The sequence below is a fragment of the Propithecus coquereli genome, unplaced genomic scaffold, assembly GCF_000956105.1.
Source record: "Propithecus coquereli isolate 6110/MARCELLA unplaced genomic scaffold, Pcoq_1.0 Scaffold14, whole genome shotgun sequence".
Classification (NCBI taxonomy): domain Eukaryota; kingdom Metazoa; phylum Chordata; class Mammalia; order Primates; family Indriidae; genus Propithecus; species Propithecus coquereli.
The window spans coordinates 17,458,085-17,481,980 of NW_012138302.1; the positions used below are offsets into that span (position 1 = coordinate 17,458,085).

The window sequence follows — 23,896 nt, forward strand, 5'->3', positions numbered from 1 at the left end:
TTTTTCTTCTTCAAATGAGCGAATGGTCATCTTAAAAAGATCCACCTTCAAGGAAGGTAGTAAAGTTAGCTGGCTGGGTAAAAATCCCTGCACACTGCTATCTATGTATATTATATTCAACAACGACAGCTATGAAAGAACATTCAATGCATCAAAGGTATTTTTTTGTTTTTTTTTTTCTTTTTTTCTAAGCATTATAAAATCCTTTCCTGGTACACCTCAGGATAATCCAATGTTTTAATACTTAGGCAACACTGGCTTATAAAGTCCATGGTTGAATATAAGCCTTGAAAAGTTTGTTTCTCTCTCTTTTTTGTATGTGTGTGTGTGTGTGCGCGCGCGTGTGTTTTGTTCGTATATATTTATATATATATTTTAATAAGTAAGAATAGGAAATTCAGGACTTGTGGGCTTTGTTAGTTTTAAAGGAAACTTGCAACACTCTGTCTCCCAGGCGGTACCCGTTGAGGCTGGCAATGGCCATGGCCGCCTCGTCATAGTTGGTCATGGTGACAAAGCCGAATCCCTTGCACTTGTTGGTATTGAAGTCACGGATGACCTTGACGTTGTTCACTGCTCCAAAGGGGCCAAAGAGCTGCCAGAGGACACTCTCGTCGGAATCAGGGGACAGGTTGTAGACAAAGATGCACCAGCCTGTTCCTGTGTGACCAGGGATGTTCATTCCCACAAGGCTTGTCATTCCATCAATGGTGATTGGGGAGAACCTGGGGGGACAAGCAGAAGGGGGGACTGGTCCAGACATCAGTCTGACCATGGATAACACACAGATGCACAGACACAGACACGGGGCAGAGGGCTGAGTGAGTGTTTGCTGGAGAGTCTTCAGGGTTTAAAAACCAAAATGTAAAAACTAATGTCTATGGCATTTCTTCTACGGGAATGGCTAGACTGGCTAAGGCATGTACACGCTGAGAGAAAGACCGAGGCCAATTCTTAAAAACCACCAGGGACTCCCACGGCTCCCAGAGCAAGGCTCTACCATCGTTCTACCACAGAGTATCCCACCCTCACCCTACCCTGCCCCTCATACCCACAATACATAGTGAACTCTTGGGGCAAGGGGCCCTATTTCATTTATTCTGTGGCTCTATTCATTTATTCAGTGGCGCACATATGGCAATCTCACAGACATAGTGACACACAGAAAACACTCAATAAATATTTATTGATTGGGTGGGTAAATAACTTTGGTTGATGTAAATGCCTGGGAATTTTTATATTTTTAAGGCAGATTAAGGTATAGCCTTAGCAGTGCTCAAGTCCACCATCTTTGCAGTCCCTTGACCTGTGGTTGTCAAAGATTTCTTGGTATTATTGAGGATGGAGATAAGTGAGAATGAACAGACATGTCTTGTTATTAAACAGATGGGTGGCTCATGTCTCATTTAGCATTTATTCAAAAGCGTTCCCCAAAAACCTGACCGATAATAATAAAGAGGTATCACTCCTTGATGCTATATTATCTGGAATTTGTTTCTAAGAATCACTAGAGCAAAGCTTCAAGTGGTTTATGCATTTATATATCCTGAATCACTATATACTAGAAAAACATTAAACTGTTATTTGTCCTATTATAACTGCTTTTGTATTAAGCTTAGAAATCTCAGTTTTCATGTAATCTTGAAAATAAAAATATGACCCTTCAGACTCTATTCACTGTCTGATAAAATAAATCCACATGTGATTTGTGATGGATGTATCAGATGAAACAATTAGGTTACTAGTGCCTAGAGCAGAAACAATATTTGTGAATATTTTGTTTCATACTGAACTCATACAGAAATTTTTGACCCTAAACACTGACTAGCATCTTATCATTTGGTCAGGGTTTAATTTTGGGGGAATGGGAGGAGAGGAAACAAAAGAAGAGCATGGGGTAAGGTGTGTGAACCAGGGTTGTTTTTAAAAATAAGCAAATATTCTTGGAGATTTGCAAATCCTATTAATGAATAGTTCTGTGTCTAACTAGAATTTAGATAATCAAATAGCTGCTGAAGATATGCTAGACATAACAATACAATAGACATTATTTTTTGCTATTATTCACTAAGTCAGTCTTCCCTCTTGCTTAAAAACAAACAGCAAGACAAAACTAAAAACTATCATGGTACATATATTAGAAGGGCAAATCCAAGTCGAATTGCTATCTGTGTTATTTGTGAAGACTGTCTTCTCAACCTTCTCTCTTCCAACTAGGTGAATTGACCCCTTTCAGTTTATATGTAGAGAATTGGCTAAGTATTTATTATAAGGCCAAGATCAAGGCCAGCAAAGAGGTTGCAAGTAGAGCCTCTACTCTAGTTGGTGATGGCTACCTGAAACACTTTGGTAGGAAGGACTCTAGATCCAAATCTGGGTTCAATAGGAAAAGAGAATGCTGTTATCAATTAGTGGGTGGGGCAGTGGAGGAGGTGTCAGCACGCATGCCACAGCTATGTATTCCCTGGTCTCATCTAGGTTACAAGTATCACTCTTTTCATAACATTTGGTGCTACCTCACTAAAGTCAGAGAGGAGCAAAGGGATGGGACAGAGCTAGGAAAGAGGTAAAATGCCTGGGAACAGGCAAACAGTGTGCTAGACATGTGGAGATAATTCACAGTTATCCTCACTGATACTGGGATTGAGATTCAAGAGGCTGGCGGTCTGATAGTGAAGTCTGCAGTCAAGTTACTTCCTCTACTGTGTGCCAGTTCCCGGAGTCAGGGTACTTACCATGCATGGCCAAGTGGTGAAAGAACTGCCTGGTACAGGGAGTGTGATGCGGACTATTAAAGATCACATCTCTTTCCCTTGACTATAGGAAGGGGAATTAAAGTGTGCAGCTCTACTGAGCAAGATGATGAAGACGCTACATCCCTAGCAGTGCAGTGGAGCTTATCAAAAGCACATATGGGAATCTCATGGACACAGTGACATAACACACCTAACTTCCCAAGATTCAGATTTCAGACTCAGTCTGGAATACCCTTGTGACTGCATTTAGAGAGCCCCAAAAGCCTTGACTCTGTTTGAGCCCCCAACCCCACACAAAAGGCTTTCAATGAAAAGTAACAGCAAATTTAAAACACACATACATATATAACCAAAGGAGGATTTATAATTACTGTTAAAACCTGTAACAAAAGAAACCCCTGGCTGAGGTGCACACAGATACACTTCATTCTCAGGATGTGCTCTGAAATGCACACTGAGGCGGGGGCAGGAGTTAGAATGCCGTCTATGCATTTATTTATGCTTTGGCTAGAGCTGGTAGTCCAAAATCTAATTTTTCTACTGAAAATCATACGATTGTCAACTATGATTAGCAAAATGTTCTAATTCCGATTTGCTGGAACATGCCCTCCTAACTGAATCTTGGCATTGCTAATGCAAAACAGTTGCTTTGCAAGTTTGCAAAACCAGCCAGCAAAGAGTCAAAGCCTTCCCCCTTAGGGGAGCCATTCAAAGAACTGATTGTCAAGGGCTTGGTAGCTGTGGCACCTGAACCATAGGAGAAGCCCACCTGCAAATAAAAGAAAAAGTGAAACACACAAATACATTTTGTGTGCCCTAAAAGAAACAAAATTAACTGAGGTCTGAAATTAAAATTAAGAATTTGACATGCTGGTGGAAGAAAAAGGAAGGATTCTTTTTTTTTTTAAAGTAAAGTTAGTGAATTAAAAAAAAAATTCTAGCCCCAGTCTGTGCCAACACGGACATCTGGCAATCTGTGGAGTTTTAATTACCTCTTTACGCCATAGGCCATATTAAGCAAATTGTCCAGCCTGCAAAGAGAAGGAGGGTCTCTGGGTTAATGCCTCACAGATGGCAAGATCGCTCAATGGAACTATTAATAAGAATGCTCCATTTTCAAAGAAGAAAAGCTCAACACTTTCCCCACTGCTTAGGAGTCCATCCACCGGTAGTTTCCCCATTTCTGCCTCCAACTGCAAGTAATTTATGTTCAGGTCAATGCTGGAGTTTAAAGCAAGAGTCTAATGAATCTCCTTTTCTTTCAAGGTCTGAATTAATCCCACTACCCCACCTCTCAGAACATTTGTGTGGATTTAGTTTTATATTGTGTGTGAAATTGTTAAAAGGGGAGGCTTCTTAAATTGTTCACCTTTTACTATAATTAAACTTGTGAATAAAGGTCTCTATTCCAGATTAGCAATACATGTGCACACAATAAGCACCAGAACGGATCTTTTCTGTTAGCCTAGCTACATTAACTAAATCTTCTTACCACGCACATTTTTGGGAGGCTGGGGGAGTTTTTGGGTTAAGATTTTTAAAAATGAGCTTACTATTTACCTCCCAATAGCACCTCCCAGCAAAGCGCCATTATGTTATAATCTTCCTCACGTTCAGCACCTTACTTGGGGACAAGCTATTCACACCATGGGGCAGTAGTAACCATAGTTTCCACCATTAGAAGCCTGCTGGAGAGGCTTTTTACATAAATACTGCATGTGCTCTCACACAAAATAAAAATTAGATGACTTGCACTCTTCATGAAATCATTAACCATTTCAAATTCACGGGGCATGGGAGGACACTAAAGAGGCTGATTTTTCTCCTCACTGTGGGCAGATGGACCATAGTACACTAGATAGAAGTACCTACTATTTTCCTATGTGAAGTTTGACAAGGAGAAAAATCCTTTCATTAAAGGGAAGTTGGGACACAGGTGGAATAAAATCATTATTTAGAATTTATGATGGGCAGGTAAAAAATATTGTTATCTCTTGCACAATAGAGGCCCATCAAGGTCATACTGGCTTCTTGGAGAGAAACTTGTCTTTCAGAAAAGTCTCAGGAGAAGAAGGGAAATGCCCCACTGCACCAGGAGCTTACTGTAGTTTAGGTGCCTGAAGCTTGGACAAAATCTTCCTCCTTGTTTTCCCAGAGTCTGACTTAACAGAGTCAAGTTAACACCAGAGAGACTCTCCCTTTCCCTGAACCCAACAGTGTTACCTGCTGAGGGAAAAGAGGACAGGAAAAACCACTTCCTCTGGCAAGAATCTGCCTCCTGGTCTATTCTTTGATTTTATTAAAAGCCACTGTCCAGCCTTAAGTCTAATTTGCTGAATGTGGTCACTTATCTGTGATCAACTCTTGTTGAAACTGAACGTTCTTGCTTGGTTAAATGCAGTAATTTTGTTTCTACCGCTCAGTCACAGTGGTAAACTGAAAAGGGGTTCCAAGCACTTGGTCCAATCATTTCATTTTACAGGAGTGGAAACTGCGGCTCGTGGGGAGTTTTGCACAGTGATTCCTGGGGGCCAAGGCTCTTACCCTTGCCCCATCCTTCAGAACCATGCACTTCTCTAGGCCCTTGCCCAGCTCTGAACCTCTGTAGCAGGGCTCCTCCCTCTGTGGGCATGCCTACCTGAACCTCTGAGCCTGGTGGTGGAGTGGGCCAGGGTAGCGCCGGTTGGGGGACTGGTAGAGTTGGGAGAGCAGGGCCTGGCTGGACTTCTGGCTGGGATTGTTGGCAAACTTCACAGTAATCGGTTCCGTAGCACCGCTGGGCTTCTGGCCATTCAGCCCTTTGATGGCTTCTTCTGCTTCGATCCTCTTATCAAAGCGAATGAATCCCACCCCTCTAGACACTCCTGGGGAAAGAGAAAGAGCTTTTGTAAAAGAGTGAACAAAGCAAACCTTGAAACATCTCTAGGAAGAGATGGACTGGGCCCCGTGCACACTGTGGGGAGTCGGCCCACTTTTGGGGTCAGGGCTGAGCCTAGCTCCCTGAATCTCTCTCACCTGTCAATGATACGTCTACCTGCATTTCTGCCACCATGGCTTTAGACAGATGCCTCCCACCAACGGAACATAGGGATCTCTTACATCCGTCCCCTCTAGCCCTCCACTACTGCCCTGCTCAGGTCTCATCTCCAATAAGTGACTGTAACTGATCACCCACTGTCCAGTTTCTAGTCCTGCATGTGTCCTCCACACCTAGCAAGTAAGTAATCTATTTGAAGAGCAAACTCTGACCACATCACACCTTTTAAAAACATCTTCTATACCTCTTTTGTACCTTTTGAAATTTTTACCTTGTGCGTGGTACCTATTCTTCACTGCCCCCATTCCAAACAGAATAACAAACAAAACCCATAAAATCCCCTTCCATGGCTTCCTGCTGTATACAGATAAAGTCCTGACCTCTTGGCACAGCATTCAGTGTCCCTGGCAATCTGGCTCCAAATACCCTATTGAGCCTCACACCCGCCACTCTGAACTGCCCGCCACTCCTTGAACATGTTGTGTTCTTCCTTGATTCTATGTCTTGGGATATGATGTCCTCTCTACCTAGAATGTTCTATCCCTCTTTTTTTGCCAGATAGCTTCAAATCATCCTCCTAAACCCCATTCGAACATTGCCTCCTCAATGGAGCCTTCCCGACAATTCCCACCAGGCATAACACACCTCCTGAGCTCTCACGGCGGGGTGGGGGGATACTTGACAGCCCCCAGCAGATACTTGTCACACTGGAGTCCTGTAAGGGTGGTGACTGTGCCTCCTTCATCCTTTGTCTCTGGCATGCCTCTGCACAGTGTCTGGGGCAGAGCCAGCTTCAGTGAAGATTTGTTTTGTGTGAAATGGGGCAGTTTGAGGTTCCTTCTCACTTGATAATGCTACGAATTGGAGCTACAGCTATATACACAGGTTCTTTACACATACAAAAGTAATGCTACTTGGTTGAGGGCTGAAAGAGACTTTGAAGGTCGTATAGTCCCACTCTCAACCTGATGCCTGAATCCTCTTTACAACTCTGCCAAGTCGTTTAGCTGCTGCTCAAATAAGTAATCCGTGATGGAGAGAACTCCTACCTCCCAAGATGGCCCATTTTACATTTGGGCAGAATAAGAAGTCTTTCTCCCAAGTCGAACATCTGTCTATTCATGACCCATATCCTCTGCCTTAAGCAACCATTAGCCTTCTGTTCTTATAGGTAACAGGGCGTGCTGGCTGGTGATATCGGGATACAAGGAAGAAATTACAAAGAAACACTTAACCTGTGACTTGATCAACCAGGATTCGTGAGGTGATGATACGGCCGTATTGCGAGAAAAGCTGCTCCAGTTCCTTCTGGGTCATGGTTTTGGGAAGGCCGCTAACATAGAGGTTAGCATCCCTGATTGAGGCAGAGCTTGGACGGGCATATGAGACCTAGGAAAGGCAAGAGGAGCTAAATCCATTATAGGTCATCACCTTCAGAGACGAGACTGCGTCAACAAGCAAGATGACAGCCCCTCATCTACCGTCACAACTCATGGTGTCAGTTTAAATCACTCAGTAGTTCAGATTTTTAGCTACTCTTGTAATAGTAATGAGAACCAGGAGAACAGCAATAGAGGAACAAGAGGAGAGTTGATGATAACTTAAAACAAATGCACAGATAAGGGTCTCTAAGTGCAGAACAAAATAGCTACTGTATGGCAGCTGTTAAATGCAGAGCTACCCACGCATGGAGTTCTGAAGATTTACCTCCTGGATGTGGGTGTATAGATGATTTACTGTATCCAACACATAATAATCTTTGAATAAGCCAAAAAAACCCCATGAAATTCTGCTCTGCACATTTCTCTCCTTGCCACCCTCCCTACCCCCATCCCCTTCTTCTTGAATACATAAAAGCGATCAGGTTCTCTGCAAGATTTTTTATGTCCCATCCTTTGTGTTGCTCCAATCTGTTCCCCTGAGGTCTGCTCTCACTGAATGACAAAGTGCTGGTGAAATAGGGCTGAATGAACATCTGCTTGTGAAACTGGATATGCGACCTTGTTGTCACATCTGCAAGGACCAGTTGCCTCTAACTTTGAGGCAGGGCAGATAAAACCACAACAAACAAAAACGGGGGCACGGTAGAAAGGAGGGAGTGAAAGGGCAGTGAGACAGAGAAGAGAGCCTCACCGATGGTTATAATAAGTTCGACTTTGTAAATTTGTCCTCCCAGATCGCTCAACTGCTTTTTTTTCCCCCAAAAAGCTAACACAGAAGTGTAAACAGATCTGAAATTCCATCTGCAAGAAGCCAAATCTGTAGCAGTACACATAAGCAAAGCAAACCCCAGCAGTCATTAATTTTAGACTTTCATTTACTTATTTATTTATTTTTTAAGAAAACAACATCAGACATTTGAAATATAATTTACAGCTAGTCTAACAAAAGCACTTTCCTGCTAAAGCTATTTCTGGGGTGGTTATGGCTCAGAATAGATGATGAAAACAGTCATTTCAGAGCACATCTGACAACATTGGACAGGAAAGGACCTATAATGCCTTAGCATTTTTTATTTATTCCATATAACCAATTCACAAGACCTATTAAGATTGTAGGGGTGAGAGTGTGTGTGTGCCTATGTGTGCACGTATACAAAAGTATATGTGAAAAAGAATTGCACATGTTAAACTGGATCTTTGACATTAAGAACTAAACCTCCAGTTGTAAAGTGGACCTGCTTCTGAGACCTTCAGGGGAGAGGCTGGGTCTAGCAAAGAGCATGAAGGATAAGCAGACCCCTCATCCGTGGCACTCTCTCCCTTTATATGGCAGAGATGCCAGGTCCCTTTATGGGTTCCAAACCTAAAAATAGATGTTGACTCAACAGATAAAATGATGTGAGTGACTAAGCTGCCTCTCTGGCCTCCTCCTGCTGATGGAGTGAGGCAGCTGCCTGCAGTGTCTACATCTTCTAGAAACTCATGGGTGACCCAGGAGACTCCTTCCCAGAACATGGTTGAGAGGCAGAGGGGCCTTTACATGAAGGGCTCCTGTGGGAGCATTTGGGGCATGGGGCCGAAGGACCAAGAATCCATGTGACTGCCCAGACAGGGCTTCACTCCTCAGAAGGTTCTCCTACTCCTGTCCTTTAAGGGACAGAGGCTTTCACAATATAACTTAGCAGAACTAATTTTTTGGGCAGGAGGAAGGAGTGCTAGGGAGAAGGAAATAAAACATTATAGTGATGTGCTCATGGTAACGAGGGTCACCTTTGTCTCACCCCTGCCAGTTAGTGACAAATTAATTATCTGAATGACATTTGTGCTCCCCGAAAACACAACCTCCCACATCTATGCCTTTGCTCATGGGGAATTTTTTTCCACCTTCTTCCCCAAGTCCAAATTCTACTCCTCTTCAGGGTTCAGCTCAAATGACATCTTCTCTAGACAGCTTTCTCTGATCTCACCTCCTCCTAAAAGTCTCCCTAGCTGTGGTCTCAATGAACCATTCTGACCTTAATTCACCACTTCTTCACCTAGTCTGATGATCTCTTTAGGTTGTGGGTTGTACGTGTGTGTGTGTCTTATTCATCTCTGCGGCTCTAGCTCCCAGCATAGAGCCTGCTCTCAGGGTGCTCAACATCTACTGAAAAAATGAATGAACACCCATAGCTCATGATGAATGACGCTGACATTACTGGCTCTTTGGGGTTAACTGCCACTTTGTTCCTCTACTAAGGTGGATCACTGAGAGTCAAGCACCTAGAATCTCACCTGTATTTTCCCACCAAACTAAGAGCTAAGGGACAGATTTCCCATTCTCCAGTATTTGGGGTTGGAAGAACTGAAAGAAGATTGTTCTAGGACTACACATCACTTAGAGGCCTTCTCTCAGTAAACATTTCCTGAGGATCTACTATGAGCCAGGCACAGTGCTGTGTGCTGGGGATACAGTAAGAACAAGGCCTGGCCTCTTGCTCTAAAGGACCTCCAGGTCCAAAGAGGGCAATGGAGAGCACACAGGAGGTACTCTATAAATACGAATTGAATGAAAGAATGGATGAGTAAACACACAGACTGATTATACAATGCCACAAAATGTGCACTATGCCAGGGCTCTGTATGGAGTGTAGCCGAAATGCAGAGGAGGGAGAGACTAATCAAAGCTTAAAACGGCCAGGAAGAAGACGGAGCTGACATTAGACTGATGGTGGTGAGGTCAGGAAATGGTAGCTTGATAATAGCTGTCCTCTGTTGGGAGGACAAATGAGGTGATGAAGGCCGAGGGCTTAGCGCAGTAAAGGTCTAACAGCACCCAGTAAATGCAGGATGGGCAGTAATGACCTTGATTCTCATTAGTTCTGGGCAGCCAGAGCTGGGTACAGAGGGAGCAGGTCGGGGACAGACCCTGCTAGGGAAGAGGAGCTGGCACTGAAAAGTCAGTGATACAACCAAAACCATTTCCCCAAAACATGATTCCGACAATCTCAACCAGGGAGAATTATGATGACAGATCCCCAGACATGACCCGAAATCCCAAAAGTGAATAGCACCTGATCATTCTCTACCAAGCTAATTCCGTTTAGTTTTTCTCCTCCATTTGGAACCTTAAGTCTGTTGTTCTCTTAGCCCCATGTCCATGAAACCCTTAGGATCTGGAGTGGACAAAAATGACAAAAAAGAATCCTTCCACATTCAATATCGAAATGCTTGTCTAAAACTTTCAAGTTTCCTCAAACATTTATTAAATTCTAACTGAAAGACTACAGGTGTCAGGCCCTTTGTTAGGCTGTAACATGTCTAAACAATTGCCAACTTTCAGACCCTGCGGAAGGTCAGGCATTGCTGGCATGTTAATCCCCCTGAGCTAGTGGCCTACAGCCCAGGGCTTCCAACACTGGAGCCAGCGCCCTTGAGAAGCCCCTGGCCTCAGACAGTTGGGATCCTGCTCGCTTCATTCACCCAGCATCTCGGAAGACCAGATTGGCATTTTTAGGCCAGGGCTGACCTCACTGTGGAGCTCAGAAAGAGCTGGGAGTGAAAAGGCCACTCTTCTCTGGGTTAGGGCATCCCAAAGGTGAGTGGCCATGAATGGCTGACTGTATAGATGATCTCCATAGAAGATCTGCAGTCCCTCCAAACTCCCAGCTCTCCCCATCCCTGCTGTGCACAGTCCCCCCACCCTCTACAAGAATGACACTTACTATGGCGTCACACTTAATCCCTCACTGTGGGTCAGTTCTAGTACTCACCGGCTGTGTGACCTTGGGCGAGTAATTTGATCTTGATAAATCTCAATTTCTTTACTGGTAAAAAGGGGGATGATTCTCCTGTGATGGGTTATTGTAAAGGACTAAGATAATATATTTAACGTGTCTAGCACATACCTAGAGCTAGTAGATACTTCTTAAATATTATTATATGATGAGTTGTACAGGCTTTTGTGGGCCAGCCTGGAAATCTAGCTCCCACTGGGACATACCCTCCAGTGTTACCAAGCAAGCAAACATGTGGAACACTACCAGCGAATGCCTGTAGAGGCGCTGTCCTCCTCTGCTACCCCAGCGGGGTCCAGACCATCTTTTACTGCTTCAATGCCATGAATTTCCTCTAGCACATTTCCACAGATTCCACTGTCCATAAAGTACTTTCCACTTTCCAAAGTGACTTCCCAATGCCGCTCTCTGTGATCCTCACCAAGGTGGATAAGGCAGGCATTGTTAGCCATCACGGATGGGGCAGCAGGACTACGGCTGGGGGCTGCCTCTTCCCACATGGCACCCACAGCTCCCCGTACCTGTTCACAGCCAGAACTTGGCCCAGGAGTGTGGGAGGAATAGTTTGACCTTGGGAAGAATGTTTCTTGAGTCATCCAGCAATACCTCCCCTCTTGTCTGACCCGCCATAATACAGAAAATGGAGAGGACCGGGAAAACATGACAAAGGCGTGACCTCGGGTGCAATGAAGAGGATAAAATGAGAGGAAAAGGCATCCTTCCCAGCCCTGAAAAGGAGCTACTTGAGGGGAACACTGGGGCTAGAAGAGGAGAGAGTTCATTCATTCCTGCCCTTCCTGAACATCTACTGATGCCAGATGCTGGGATGGGTGCTGGGAGTGTCTCTGCTCCAAGGACCCCACAGTCTGGTGAGGGAAGTAAACGAGCAAATGAAGAGTGCAGTACGGAGGACTGTTCCTGCCAGGAGGAGACTCATCTCCCACTCCCAGTGTTTCCTTCCATGTGGAGGAGCCCCCTGGAGTGGCAGCGAAGGCCTTTTTCTATCCCTTCACTCACTCTTCCCCAGGGGCGGTGGAGCGACTGCTCCAATGGAGGCTTTAATAAGAGAAGTGGGCACGGAGGCTCAGACACTGCCCGCTTCCCCGCTCCTGGGAGCCAGACGCCAGCCCGAAGCACACATTCTGTTCCAGGCTCTGAGTTCTACGGGGCAGGCTCTGCTGTCACATGGGGAGGTCTGTGGGGACCAGAACCCCCGTGACAGTGTGTGTGAGTTTGTCAAAGAGTAGGGCCCAATGTTAGGAAGCTCATTGTGTCCAGTAACCCATCCAGGCCTTAAGTAATTAATGAAGACGCCCTTAGGATTTCAAACACTTTTCTCTTTTGTCTTACCTCTTAATTGGTTTAGAACTTGGGTGTGGAAAACAGAGACGCCATTATTTGGGTCCTTTCAGATGACAATAATGACATGACCTTTATCATTGACTGGATGTTTTCATGAGCTAGGCATTCTATTCACAAAACTGCTAATCTCTGTAATCATGGCTTGTGGTAAGTGGAGATAAAGGTGGCAGAAGGTGACACTGGTGATCTCAATAGAAAGTACTATTCCCGAAATCTGCTTTACAGAAACTTGGTGCTGGAAGTAACCTCAAAGGTTCGGGGTAGGATCCAAGACAGCTGGCCATCCATCTTACACACTTCCAAAGACAGGAAGCTCACCACCTCATGAGGCATCCTGCACCAACATTGGCCGTCACCGATTGTTGGAAAACTTCTTCCTTCTACGGAGTTCACATTTATCTCCCCTGTAGCCTCCATCCTTTTCCTACTATTATCCTATCTCCACACCCCAGAAACAACCTTCCTGTCCTCATTATCCCTTATCTTGTGGGTCTCATTGACAGAGTATCAGAGTATCATCTGAGTATCAGGTAACCGTATTTTTAGACAATCCCTCCAAAGGAGTTCTTGTTTATGTTTCTTTAACTAAGATTGAGAACAGGCTCTAGAACAGAAAGGAGGCAGAGGTTAAAAGTAAGGGCTTTGGGGTTAGAGAGATGTGGATTTGAATCCTGACACTTACTAGCTATATGCTATGGGGTAAGTCACTTAACGTTTCTGAGCTGCATCACTTGAATAACACAGTTTAGAAACTCTCTAATAGAGGCGTTTGAGGGTTAAAGAAGAAAATGCATGCAAGATTCCTAGGCACAACACCTGGTACACAGTAAGTACTCAATAAACAGTGGCTTTGATAGATTGCTATGTAATCAGGCCTTATGCTAGACACCGGGGGTGCAGAAATGAATACAACAGTCCCTGATATGTAGGACTATTAGTCTAGCAGAGGAGACATACGTACAAACCAATCATTTCAGAAAATCAGGCTGCAGATTTTCCCCAATCTGTTGTAACACCCTATTCTCTGAGTGAATACAATCTCCCTAGAGCAGCCAGGTCCCTGGAGAGCATTCATTCCAAAGAGACCAGGAGAATGGCAGCAGGGAACAGACTCTGGTGCTGCCAGGGTCTTCTAGGAGCAAAGCCTTTCAGAGACCGCCAATCCCACCTCCAAGAGCAGGGAGAGAAGAACGAAGAAGACAGCTGGCTCCTGGAGACAACAGCTTTGATTGTGAGGATCAGTTTACCTCTGCCTGCAGCTGCAGCCCCACCCACAAGCAGAATAGGCATCTGCTTAGCACCACTCTTTATACTTCCCCTACCTGCCACCTGATACATGCTATTCTTTTGTTGGGGCAAAACCTGATGATAACATTTCTAATGAGTTCTGATTATGCCACTTTTTCCTGCTCAGAAAACCTTCAATGGTTCTTTAACACTTTGTGATGGAAGTCTAAACCCCTTACCTGGCATTCAAAGCCCTCTGGAATCTGGCCTAACCTTTCATCTCCTAACTGCTTCATGCACCCTATGCTTCAGTTCAAACAAAAACATGGTCACAGTTTTCTGAATATGCCCTGAATGTTTTGACTTCCATGTCTTTGTTCTTGCTGTTCGTTCATCATCATGGCAAAATAAATTCCCCGCCCATCCTTCTAGGCCAGGCCTGAATGCCGTCTCCTCCATAAGGCCCAGGCACAAATGACTGTTCTCTCCTTGGAGTCTACAGAAGGCACACATTTCAGTGGCAGCAGCTACCACACCCTGTCTCCCATCATAGCCATCTGTGCTAACATCTTACCTGCCCTATTAGTCTGAGCATTCTAGTGATCTCTGCAGACCCCCGTGGCATCTAGTCTCAAAGCCTTCCTAGGGAAGTAGCTCAAAAAATGCTCTCTGAATTGAAATGAAATGTGTATTATATGCAGTGGGTTTTAGCTTATTTCCCAGGAGCTGTCTATCATGTGAAGAAGGAGCTAGAAACAATCATGGAATTAAAGAGTATCCAAGAATATCATAAGAATATCTGGCACACAATAGGCTAGATAAGTATTTCTTTTAAAGAACAAAAAAGGTGTGATGATAGATTCATGTGTCTTGCAACTTCTTTTAAAATGTCCATCAAATTATCAAATGGGCTTACTTAGTATGTAGGGGTTCTTTCTGTCTAGAGGCCCTGAAAAGGGAGAGGTGCACTAAAGATTTCATGGCTTGGTTAGTGGAAGACCTGGTTCTTGGACTCAGGGACCCAGACTCCGTATCTTCACTAAGCTGCAACTCCTGGCTCCTGCTTTATGACAGACCGATATGATTACTGTGGCCACTTGAAGGAAAGCTCCATTATGCTTTCTACTATGCAAAGCTTTTTCCATATGTTGCCTGAGTCTTAGTAATATTCGACTCATTCTTTACTCTCATTCTTTACTCTCTGAAACATGTAGATGGAAAAAAGTCCTGCCCTCCCCTCATGTAATTGGCACCTTAGGGATAACCCTATTCACCATCATCTTCATCTTGGGGAGCATTTCTTGAGCATCCATTATAAGCTATGATTACCTACAAGTGAGATATCATTAGTTCCACTTTCAAGATGACGAGCTCAGTGAGATCAAATACTTGTCCAAGGTCACACAGCTGAACTAAAAGACAAACCAGTAGATGACTCCAAGTTCTGGGATCTTTCCACTATGCCATGCTAAGTTGGACAGTGAAATAAAAGCCATGTGCTTGGCACAAATTCTTACTTTCCCTGGGAAGTCACCAAGCTGGAAATATCACGCTATAATATTTTATTAGGTAGACTGAAGGAATCATTCTGCAGACAAGAAAATAAGTCCAGAGAAATAAAATAAGTTGCCCAAGGTCATCCCTGGTAGTTTTTGACAGAGCTAGAACTTGACTCTCTAAACTCAGAGCTCTTTTGAATGGACAAAAAGGGAGAAGGGAAAAGGGTTGTGGTGCTCTACGATCTTTGATAGATCAGCTGTTCTGCCCTGAGGCTGCATGAGCACCATGGAGAAGTGATTCTTTAATCTTTAGGACCACCAATGTTCTAGGCTAACACTGTTTCACAGAACTTTCTTGGATCAGGAAAATGTCCTGTATCTTTGCTGTCCAATATGGTAGCCATTAGCTACATGTGGCGACCTAGCACTTCAAACACAGCTAGTGTGACTAAGAAACTGAACTTTTAATTTTATTTCATTTTAATTAATTTAAAATCCAATGTAAATAGATATAAATAGCTGTATGTGGCTGGTTGCTACTATACTGGACAGAGCATCTCTAGGTCAAGAAACAACACAAAGTTACAGCATCTCAAAGCTAGAAGGAACCTTTAGGATGATACAGTCAGACTCCATTCTGAGACTGAAATCCCTCCTACATCATCCCTGATGACTCCATTTGAATACTCTGATGATTGGAGATTCACTACCACCCAAGGTAAATAAGTAGCTACATGGGTTCTCTTCCCAGATTCTTGAAATATAGGATTGAACTAATGCCTGGGGATCGCTGCAGAATTTTCTTTCCTAGAGAATGGAAAAGCAACCATTGTGGGATGAATATGTGGGTGCAGTGTCCTCTTTGCCACCTCTGGACAACCTTTAGAGTGTCAGGTCTTTTCAAAACACGAAAATGAGAATAGGACATAAAGACACCAGGGTGGGCTGACCAGAGTGGAAAAGAAAGGACCACTATTTTCTGTGATTCGGAGTCCATAATTCTACTGACATAACCAAGAGTGTGCTTATTTTTTTTAGAAGTAGCTCACAGTACACTGTTGGCTTCTTTTACATTTGCAGACAGCTAAAGCCCCCAGATCCCATTCTGCATACTTCTGAAAACCTAAGTGTCTTTCCAATCTGTACATGTCCAATTTTTTTTTAATCTAGACACAGGACACTACAAATGACCTTTAATATACCAGGACCATATCGACTTCACTTGGATGAGAGAGCAGGAAACTGTATTTCCATCTCTCCAACTCCTATCCCTTTATTTGAGATTATTCACTCAGAAGGAAGTTAACAGGGCAGTAGGAAGCAGAGTACCCAAATAAAATCTCCCACAAGAAAGAGAGGGCGGCTGGCACGACGGGGGTGAATGTGTCTCCAGTTTCTACTGGCGTTGCCACGTGCCCTCTCTTGGCTCCTTGGGGATTCAGTGATGCAGCTGCCCCTGCTGACCTTGGCAGGGAAGCGCTCTTGCATAGGTTCTGACTTTAGCAATAATGGAGGAGGAGAGAAAATACCTTTTTATTATTAACAAGACTGAGGGAGGCAGTCCATCATTGCTGGGTGGGGTGATATCTGTCAGCAAAAAATGATCTGCTAACTCTCCAGGAAGCATTAAGAGCAGTGATAGGAGAAATAATTGCTTATGCCGAGTGCAAAGAAAAGATGCCTCAGCGGAATGGAGGCCTTTAGCAAGGCAGGTGGAAGGAGGGAGAAGGGGGAGGCGCAGCTCCCTGATGACCCCTGGCAAGAGAAAGAAGTGGGAGGGGTGAACTGGAACCTGCAGAGCTCAAGTGTGGAAAGATTCCCTGGAGGCACCGTTAGTGCTATTAGAAGAATAAAGCAAAAATGGAGAAATGGTTAAGCCGCATCATAACGCATCATAACACGGAGGTGGAGGAGAGGCAGGAATAAAGGAGCTCACTCTCCTTCTGGAGAAGGGAAATTTTTCCTTTGCTCGTGCACCTTCCCCGTCTCTACTCCTGCTCCCTCCAGCATGGGCTGCTGCCTGGTGATAAGGCATCTTTCTGACTCTCTCACCCCACTGCCTGACTGACTGCCAGCTCTCGGGGGTTTGCTCAGAGTGGCAGAAGCGGCCCTTTTGCTCCTTCATCTCAGACCCAGTCCTGAAATCGCTCTCCAGACCTGTGTTCTGGAAATGTTTTATTTAAAAGTTTTTATTTTTATTTTGAGTAAGAGCTTAATGTAATTATTAGAAAATAGTAAATCACTAAACCATTTGTAAACATGTAATGCAATGAAAAAAGGACGTAAATATGTAAAAATGTTAATTTAACGCTATTGCTTTGGGAATGGCTGATAACTTCCTTTGTGATATGATTCTGTACATTCCAAATTATTTACAAATAAGCATGTCTTGCTTTTTTTTTTTCTTTTTTTTGAGACAGAGTTACTGTGTTGCCCGGGCTAGAGTGCCGTGGCGTCATCTTAGCTCACAGCAACCTCAAACTCCTGGGCTCAAGCCATCCTCCTGCCTCAGCCTCCCGAGTAGCTGGGACTACAAGCATGCGCCACCATGCCCGGCTAATTTTTTCTATATATTTTTAGTTGTCCAATTAATTTCTTTCTATTTTTTTAGTAGAGACGGGGTCTTGCTCTTGCTCAGGCTGGTTTCGAACTCCTGAGCTCGAACAATCCACCCACCTCGGCCTCCCAGAGAGCTAGGATTACAGGCGTGAGCCACCGCGCCCGGCCATGTCTTCCTTTTAAAATGAGTGAATAAAGCTCCTAACAGAGCTGACGAAACTCAAAGTCTAAGGCTGACAAAAACCTACCATAGTAGCCTGCAAGCTGCTGGTTTCACGCATCAAAGACCCCACGTGGTACACCACTGACAGATGAATCTTCTTGGAAATTAACTTTGACCAGATCCCTCTCTCGCTCAAACCTTGAATAGCTCTCTATCTCCTCCCGCCCCCAACATCAAATGGGAACCTCTGCAGCCCCATGACCACCCCCCTCCCCTGCATTACAGATGATCCTTTGCATGTCTGTGTCCCCCATGATACAGGAGCTTCCAGAGGCAGAGCCAGCAGCGAACACTTCTATAATCCTGCTCTCATATTTAGGTTGAAACCCAAACAGGTGTCCCACCACTCTGAAACGTTTAGTGGAAGTGATACCAAACCCTCAAATTCCATTTTAGATCACTTTATACTGAAGGTTCTCAGTGTAACTTATCAATCCGTACCTTTGGTAAACATATGCCTTTTTTGAAGGTACTACAGAACCATCTAATTTTCTTTGTTCCTAATTAATGTGACAGAGCTGGACCAAATGCAACCGGATTCAATTAAGTGCTTCTTAGTAAGAAGCTGAAATTAGTATAAATTCAGAAGATGCTCTTTTAGGGCCCAGGAGAGAGTCAAGACTGGGATGGGCATCCAGTGTGGGGTCAAGGAGTACCGGGAATCATTTTTCAGAATCCACAGCCATTTCCAGAGTCTAAAGTGATCCCTGTTGGAGACAACTGAAAAAACATGCTAAACAAACAGCACCCCCAAATCCTTAAATGGGCCAAATCATCTCCACTGAGCTCAGGGGTGAAATACTGAAAAGTGACCCAGTTTCCCAAGTAGTGCTCCAGTCTGCTCTGGCAGGCTAGAGAATGGAAGCCCGTGGTCCATACGCCTTGGCTCTCTGGTTTACCTAAATCCCAGGACCTAGCACAGAGCCTGGAAAGCAGGGACCCAAGAAGAAATGATCTGAAGTCAGGTCTGTCCCCAGGGGGATGGCAGAAGCCCTGAGCCACAAGTCTGTTTACTAAAGAACCTGGAGGAGCCATACAATTCATTTGTTTGCTTTTTATATCTCCTTCCCATGCCGGGGAGTATAACCCATGTGTGTGCGGAGCCAAACACACACCCACACATCCTCACAGAATGCACGTGCTGCTGAGCAAGCAGGCAGTGTGACATTCCAACACTTAAGACCTACTGCCAGAGAGTTATTTTTAAAACGTTTTTTCTTACTCCAGATCTCACTTACCAATTGTGTGATCCTGGATATGTCTCTAAACCTCTTTGGGCCTCAGTTTCCTCATTTGTCTAAAGAAGATAACAGTACCTCTTTACAGGGCTATTTTAAGAATTAGAGCTGATGTGTGTAAAACACTTAGCCCCAGGGATATTTCAATGATGAAGTGATATCAAGCATGTAAAAGGGTTGTGATGGTATTGGACACAGAGTGAATATTCAATATAAGGTATTACCATTATTGTTATTTCAAGCTGATGCCAACACATTAAGCAGCTCCTTTTCTGGCAGAATCCTTCACAGGCCCTTTGAATGCTAACTTCAGCTCAATTGGCAGCCAGTTGTGTGGCTTTGGACAAGTTACATCATCTCTCTGAAGTGTGGGGTGGGAAACTTTTCCCACTATAGAAGTTATTATCCAAAGAACAATTCCTCTGGGGTCACCATCCACACTACCCATTGGGGGCTTAATTATGCATCATGTTTTTTCTCTGCTTTGATGCTATAAATGCCTAGATTGTATGCTCCTAGAAAACAGAGGTCTGGCCTTGCCCTCTTATGCCATCAATATTCACACAGTTATATGACTTCCCTCTTAATAAAGGGGAAATGGATATTTGTTGACAAGGAACCATTGTTTGTGGATACCTCCTAGTACATGTTGAATATCCCTGATGCTTGGGACAAGAAGATTTTGGATTTTTTTTTTATTTTGGAATATTTGCATTATACTTGTTCAACATCCTTAATCTGAAAATCCAAAATCTGAAATGTACAAATGAGCATTTCCTTTGTCATATAGGTTTCTAATTTTGGATCATTTTGGATTTTGGATTTTCCAATTAGGGATGCTCATCCCGTAGTAGCCTTATAATGGGCCATTCACTGCCAATTGGAAAACAGTTATTTGTATTTAAATTTAAGTTCAGAGTTTGCAAACTGCCTGTCCAAAGATCAACTATTAAGTTCTTTTTAGCCCACCTGCATAATTCTTAAAATTTTTTGAATTAGTTTCCAACATTTAAAAATTAGGAGATTGGCATTAAAAAAAATCTAGATTTCTATTTCTATTGAACAATTGGAAGATCTGGCAACACTCTGGGTTTAGATAATCGTCATAAATAACAGAATAGCTGTCCTCTTTACCACTCATTACAGTCTCCACCACTCCCTAATGGCTTTCCAGAACTATCCCTGAATCTAGCTGTTAATAATTAACCTTCACGGCTTAGGAATTAACTCTTGATTTGCCTGCATCTATTTTGTGCATTACACTTACAAAAGTAGTGTGTTTTGCATGAAGCACGCTAGAAACGTGAAAAGGAGGGACAAACTTGACAAAAGTTCACAAACATGTCTAGATGGTTCTCAGGAGATCTCTGTAATGCATGCTTCCAAAGAATACATGAGCTTTTTTCCAGATAGTCAAGTTATCTATTCCTTCATGGGAGTCAGAGCAAAGAGATAAATCTCATGTCACTTATCAAAGCAAACTGAAGCAGAAGTAAACAGTAGCCTGAAAGGCAAAAAAGCAATTTAAAAAAAATTAATAAATGATGAGACTATTAACAGCACACAAAAAGAGTTTGCTTTTTCCCCTACCCTTTAATATGATTTTTACCTTAAACACTGTGTCCCTTTAGGAAAGGGAAGAAAAGTTAATAAAGGAACCTATCACTCAAACTTAATTTTTAGTACGGCAAATAAACTGCTTTAATGAAAGGGCTGAAATCCCAAGGTTTGCACATTAAATTTTCATTTGTAGTAGAGAATGGAAATTATTGATTTAGCCATGGCATTGTGCATTTTGAATCCTATGGTGCCTCAGAAGCCTGCGTTACCGCTGAGTGCAAATGTGTTGGCAACGTTTTGACGCAGGGTGAACACAGGATGGGTGAGGGAGTGGAGAAAGGGATCTAGGTAAGGGAAGGCAGCAGACAGGCTCTTTGTAGAAAGATAATAATTAATGTTCCTTGTCTCCAAGATCCACTTAGATAAAGCAGCTGATGGCATGATAGGCCAGGGGGTGCATCTGAGACCAGAAAAGCCAGGTTCACTCAGTATTTGGGGAAACACCAATGGCCCTATGGAATACTTAAAAAAAAAAAAAAAGAAAGAAAAAGCAGGACCGAAGGCTGATTATTTGATCCTAAGCCCCTGGAGAAGAGTTTGGGTTTCAAGAAAACTGTAGAGGAAAGAAAAGTACCTCTCTCAGTTCAAGGTCAATGTATCCGTCAAGGGAAGAGTAAATGTTTGACATTCTAATGCTGAACTGGATAGCACAGAAAATCAATCAAACCCACAAATACAGTTCTCAATCTAGTGAGGGCTCATCAAAGAGTCAGGTGACATGAGTATCCCTTCTTTACTTAAAGCATAAATATAGGTATGTTTTTCTTTTGAAAGAAATTAATCCTCCTGCCTCCCAGAGGACTAGCCCATAATTAAACAACTCTTGATTATTTCTCCCTTAGAGAACTCATAGGAATTGATTCTAAGCCTAGACTGAGGCAGCCTGAATCAGGCTTGTTTTGGGGGCTTTTGTATCAGACCGTATGAGATCAGGGAAAGCTATCATCTTCAGAAATAAGCTAAACTCAATTGCAAAAGTAAAGCTGCTTTAAAAAGAAAGAAAGATAATCACATAATATATTCTAAAAAGAGAAAGGTTTTGCTTTGTTTTGTATTTGTTTTGATTACCTCCCAGCTAAGATTATCTTTTACCAGTAGTCTCCTCTGTCAGTCTGGATGTTGGAAAAGTAGCTTTGTTGGACTAAAAAGTTCTTTCTGGTTTTGTGTTTTCAGATGCTGAGAGCTGGTGCCATCTATAGATTTCCATTCTGGGAGAGGTTTCTCTTTTGTCCTACTTTGCGTCAGACCTGCTGTCGTGAGGATAAGAGCGCCCAGGAGACACTTCCCTGTGGTTTAATAGGCTATGAAGGATGGGACTCATTAACCGGCTGGCAGCTGCCCCTAAACAGGATGCTGCCCGGAGGTGGGGGATGAAGGGGATGGGAGGCCGAGGAGGAGGCAGGCTCCATTCACGAGACCCGCTACCAGCTGCCCTAGGGGAGCCCCACAGCAAACAGCATCACCTCCTGAAGGATCCCACAGGTGAAGTCTGAACAGAGAGCATGACAATCCAGCCACAGAAACCTAAACCTCCTTCTGGAGGAGTGGGCTTTGGGTCACTGGTTTTCTTTTGTGACTTAAAACAACCCCTCCTGAGATATCACCTACCCACTTGATTATTTTCAGATTGTTGAAATGTTACTTTTTCTGTCTTTCCCATATTATGTTCTCATTGATTTTATTATAGTACTCGTCCCTATTACATTAGTGTGTTTATTTATAACAGATTTTTCCTTTTCGAGTCTCTGTTAGGAGGGTCCTGTCCACCCTTAGGTAAAGCCAAGCTGCTCAGCCTGAAACACCAGGTCTACTAATTTGGCCCTGCCCACTTCCCAGCCTCGTCTTTTCACCGGCCCATCCAAACTTAGGTCACACTATTTACATGCGGTTGGCCATTCACAATGTCTTACATTTTCACAGCTTTGCATGTGCTGTTTCCTCTGCCTGGAACAGCTTCTTTGCCTCAGCTTCTTCCCTTGGCTCCATTCCGGCCATCTTTGCAGACTCAGGCCCACAGGCCCTCTTGGTGGGGTCTTACATTCCAAATACCTCATCTGTCCTCTGGATTGGAGGTCCAACAACTCACAGTCCCTTCCCTCTATTCAAACCTCACCTCACTCTCCTATAATAGCCTGTGTCCCTCACTTAGAGAGGGGACAGTAAATGTTCTTTGAATAAATAAAAAGCACCACTTCAGCTCCCGCATAGCCTGGATTTATTAGATCAATGGAATGAAACTTAACCAGTGCTGAATTAGGAGCTGGCATGTCACTTCTTACCTTTATGGTTTTGGTCTGGAGTCTGAGTCCATTTAAAGTGTTGATGGCTTTCTCTGCATCCTTTGGATCAATATAGTTAACAAATCCATACCCTAAACTCTGTCCTGTGGAAACATTAAAAGAGAGAGAGAGAGAGAGAAAGAGAGAGAGAGAGAGAAAGAGAGCACACTCAGTATCTTTATAGAGGCAACACTTCCCACTGCAGTGAGTCAAAACTCTCCTCTGGTATATGGTTCCTCTTATACCAGGGTTTACCCCCCGACTGAGAGGTTTCCAATTCCTCCAGCTCTCACTCCTGTCGGCCTTTAAACTCACAGGAGCCGCCCAATCTAAAAATGGGTAAGTGTCCCCACACATCCACACAAGATATACAAGTGCCACATAATCAGGAAGAGGTAGGACAGGGGAGTGGGAGGACAGCAGGTGTGGTTTGTTAGAAGAGACTTGAACTAGAGTCCTAGGACTTTCCCTATGAGCTATATGACTTCGAAGAGAAGTCATTTAATCTCCCATTTCCCTCCCAAATCTCTTCTCTGGAGATAACAGCACTTACCTCAGATAGGTTTGAGAGAGTTAGTGAGATAATTATACATAAAATGCCTACCAAGTATATTGCTTAGAATGCAGTAGGTGCTCAACAAAAGACACTGAATGTTCTGCTTAGTCCTGTAAAATTGGGGCAAGCGCTGGATGCAGTAGCTGTGTCTACTGCCTCGGTTATGCCAGCCACACCCACACTCAGAGGGATGTAGCAGGATCTAAGCAGCAAAGACTGAAGACGTGTATAGTGAAGAATGCGGGCATGGCCAGAATTTAAAGCAGTTGCTACAAATCATTCTTTGTCCCCATCATCCCTTGAGTCAAAGAACAATTAAAAA

At 43.7% G+C, this 23,896-nt stretch overlaps 1 protein-coding gene across 7 annotated transcripts in view; it reads right to left on the minus strand.

Moving 5' to 3' along the window:
- Positions 1-180: 180 nt before the first annotated feature.
- Positions 181-23,896, minus strand: part of ELAVL4 (ELAV like neuron-specific RNA binding protein 4) — a 149,284-nt gene continuing 125,568 nt past the window's right edge. For 6 of the 7 annotated variants that reach the window (XM_012639383.1, XM_012639385.1, XM_012639380.1 and 3 more), the window contains exons 3-7: positions 23,019-23,122; positions 7,029-7,182; positions 5,395-5,620; positions 3,749-3,787; positions 181-725 (exon numbers count right to left, since the gene is read on the minus strand). In XM_012639383.1, the coding sequence (XP_012494837.1) occupies positions 398-725; positions 3,749-3,787; positions 5,395-5,620; positions 7,029-7,182; positions 23,019-23,122 (851 nt within the window). In that variant the 3' untranslated portion in view covers positions 181-397. Of the gene's footprint in view, positions 768-3,748; positions 3,788-5,394; positions 5,621-7,028; positions 7,183-23,018; positions 23,123-23,896 lie in introns of all 7 variants that reach the window. The other variant, XM_012639381.1, reaches the window with a different exon arrangement.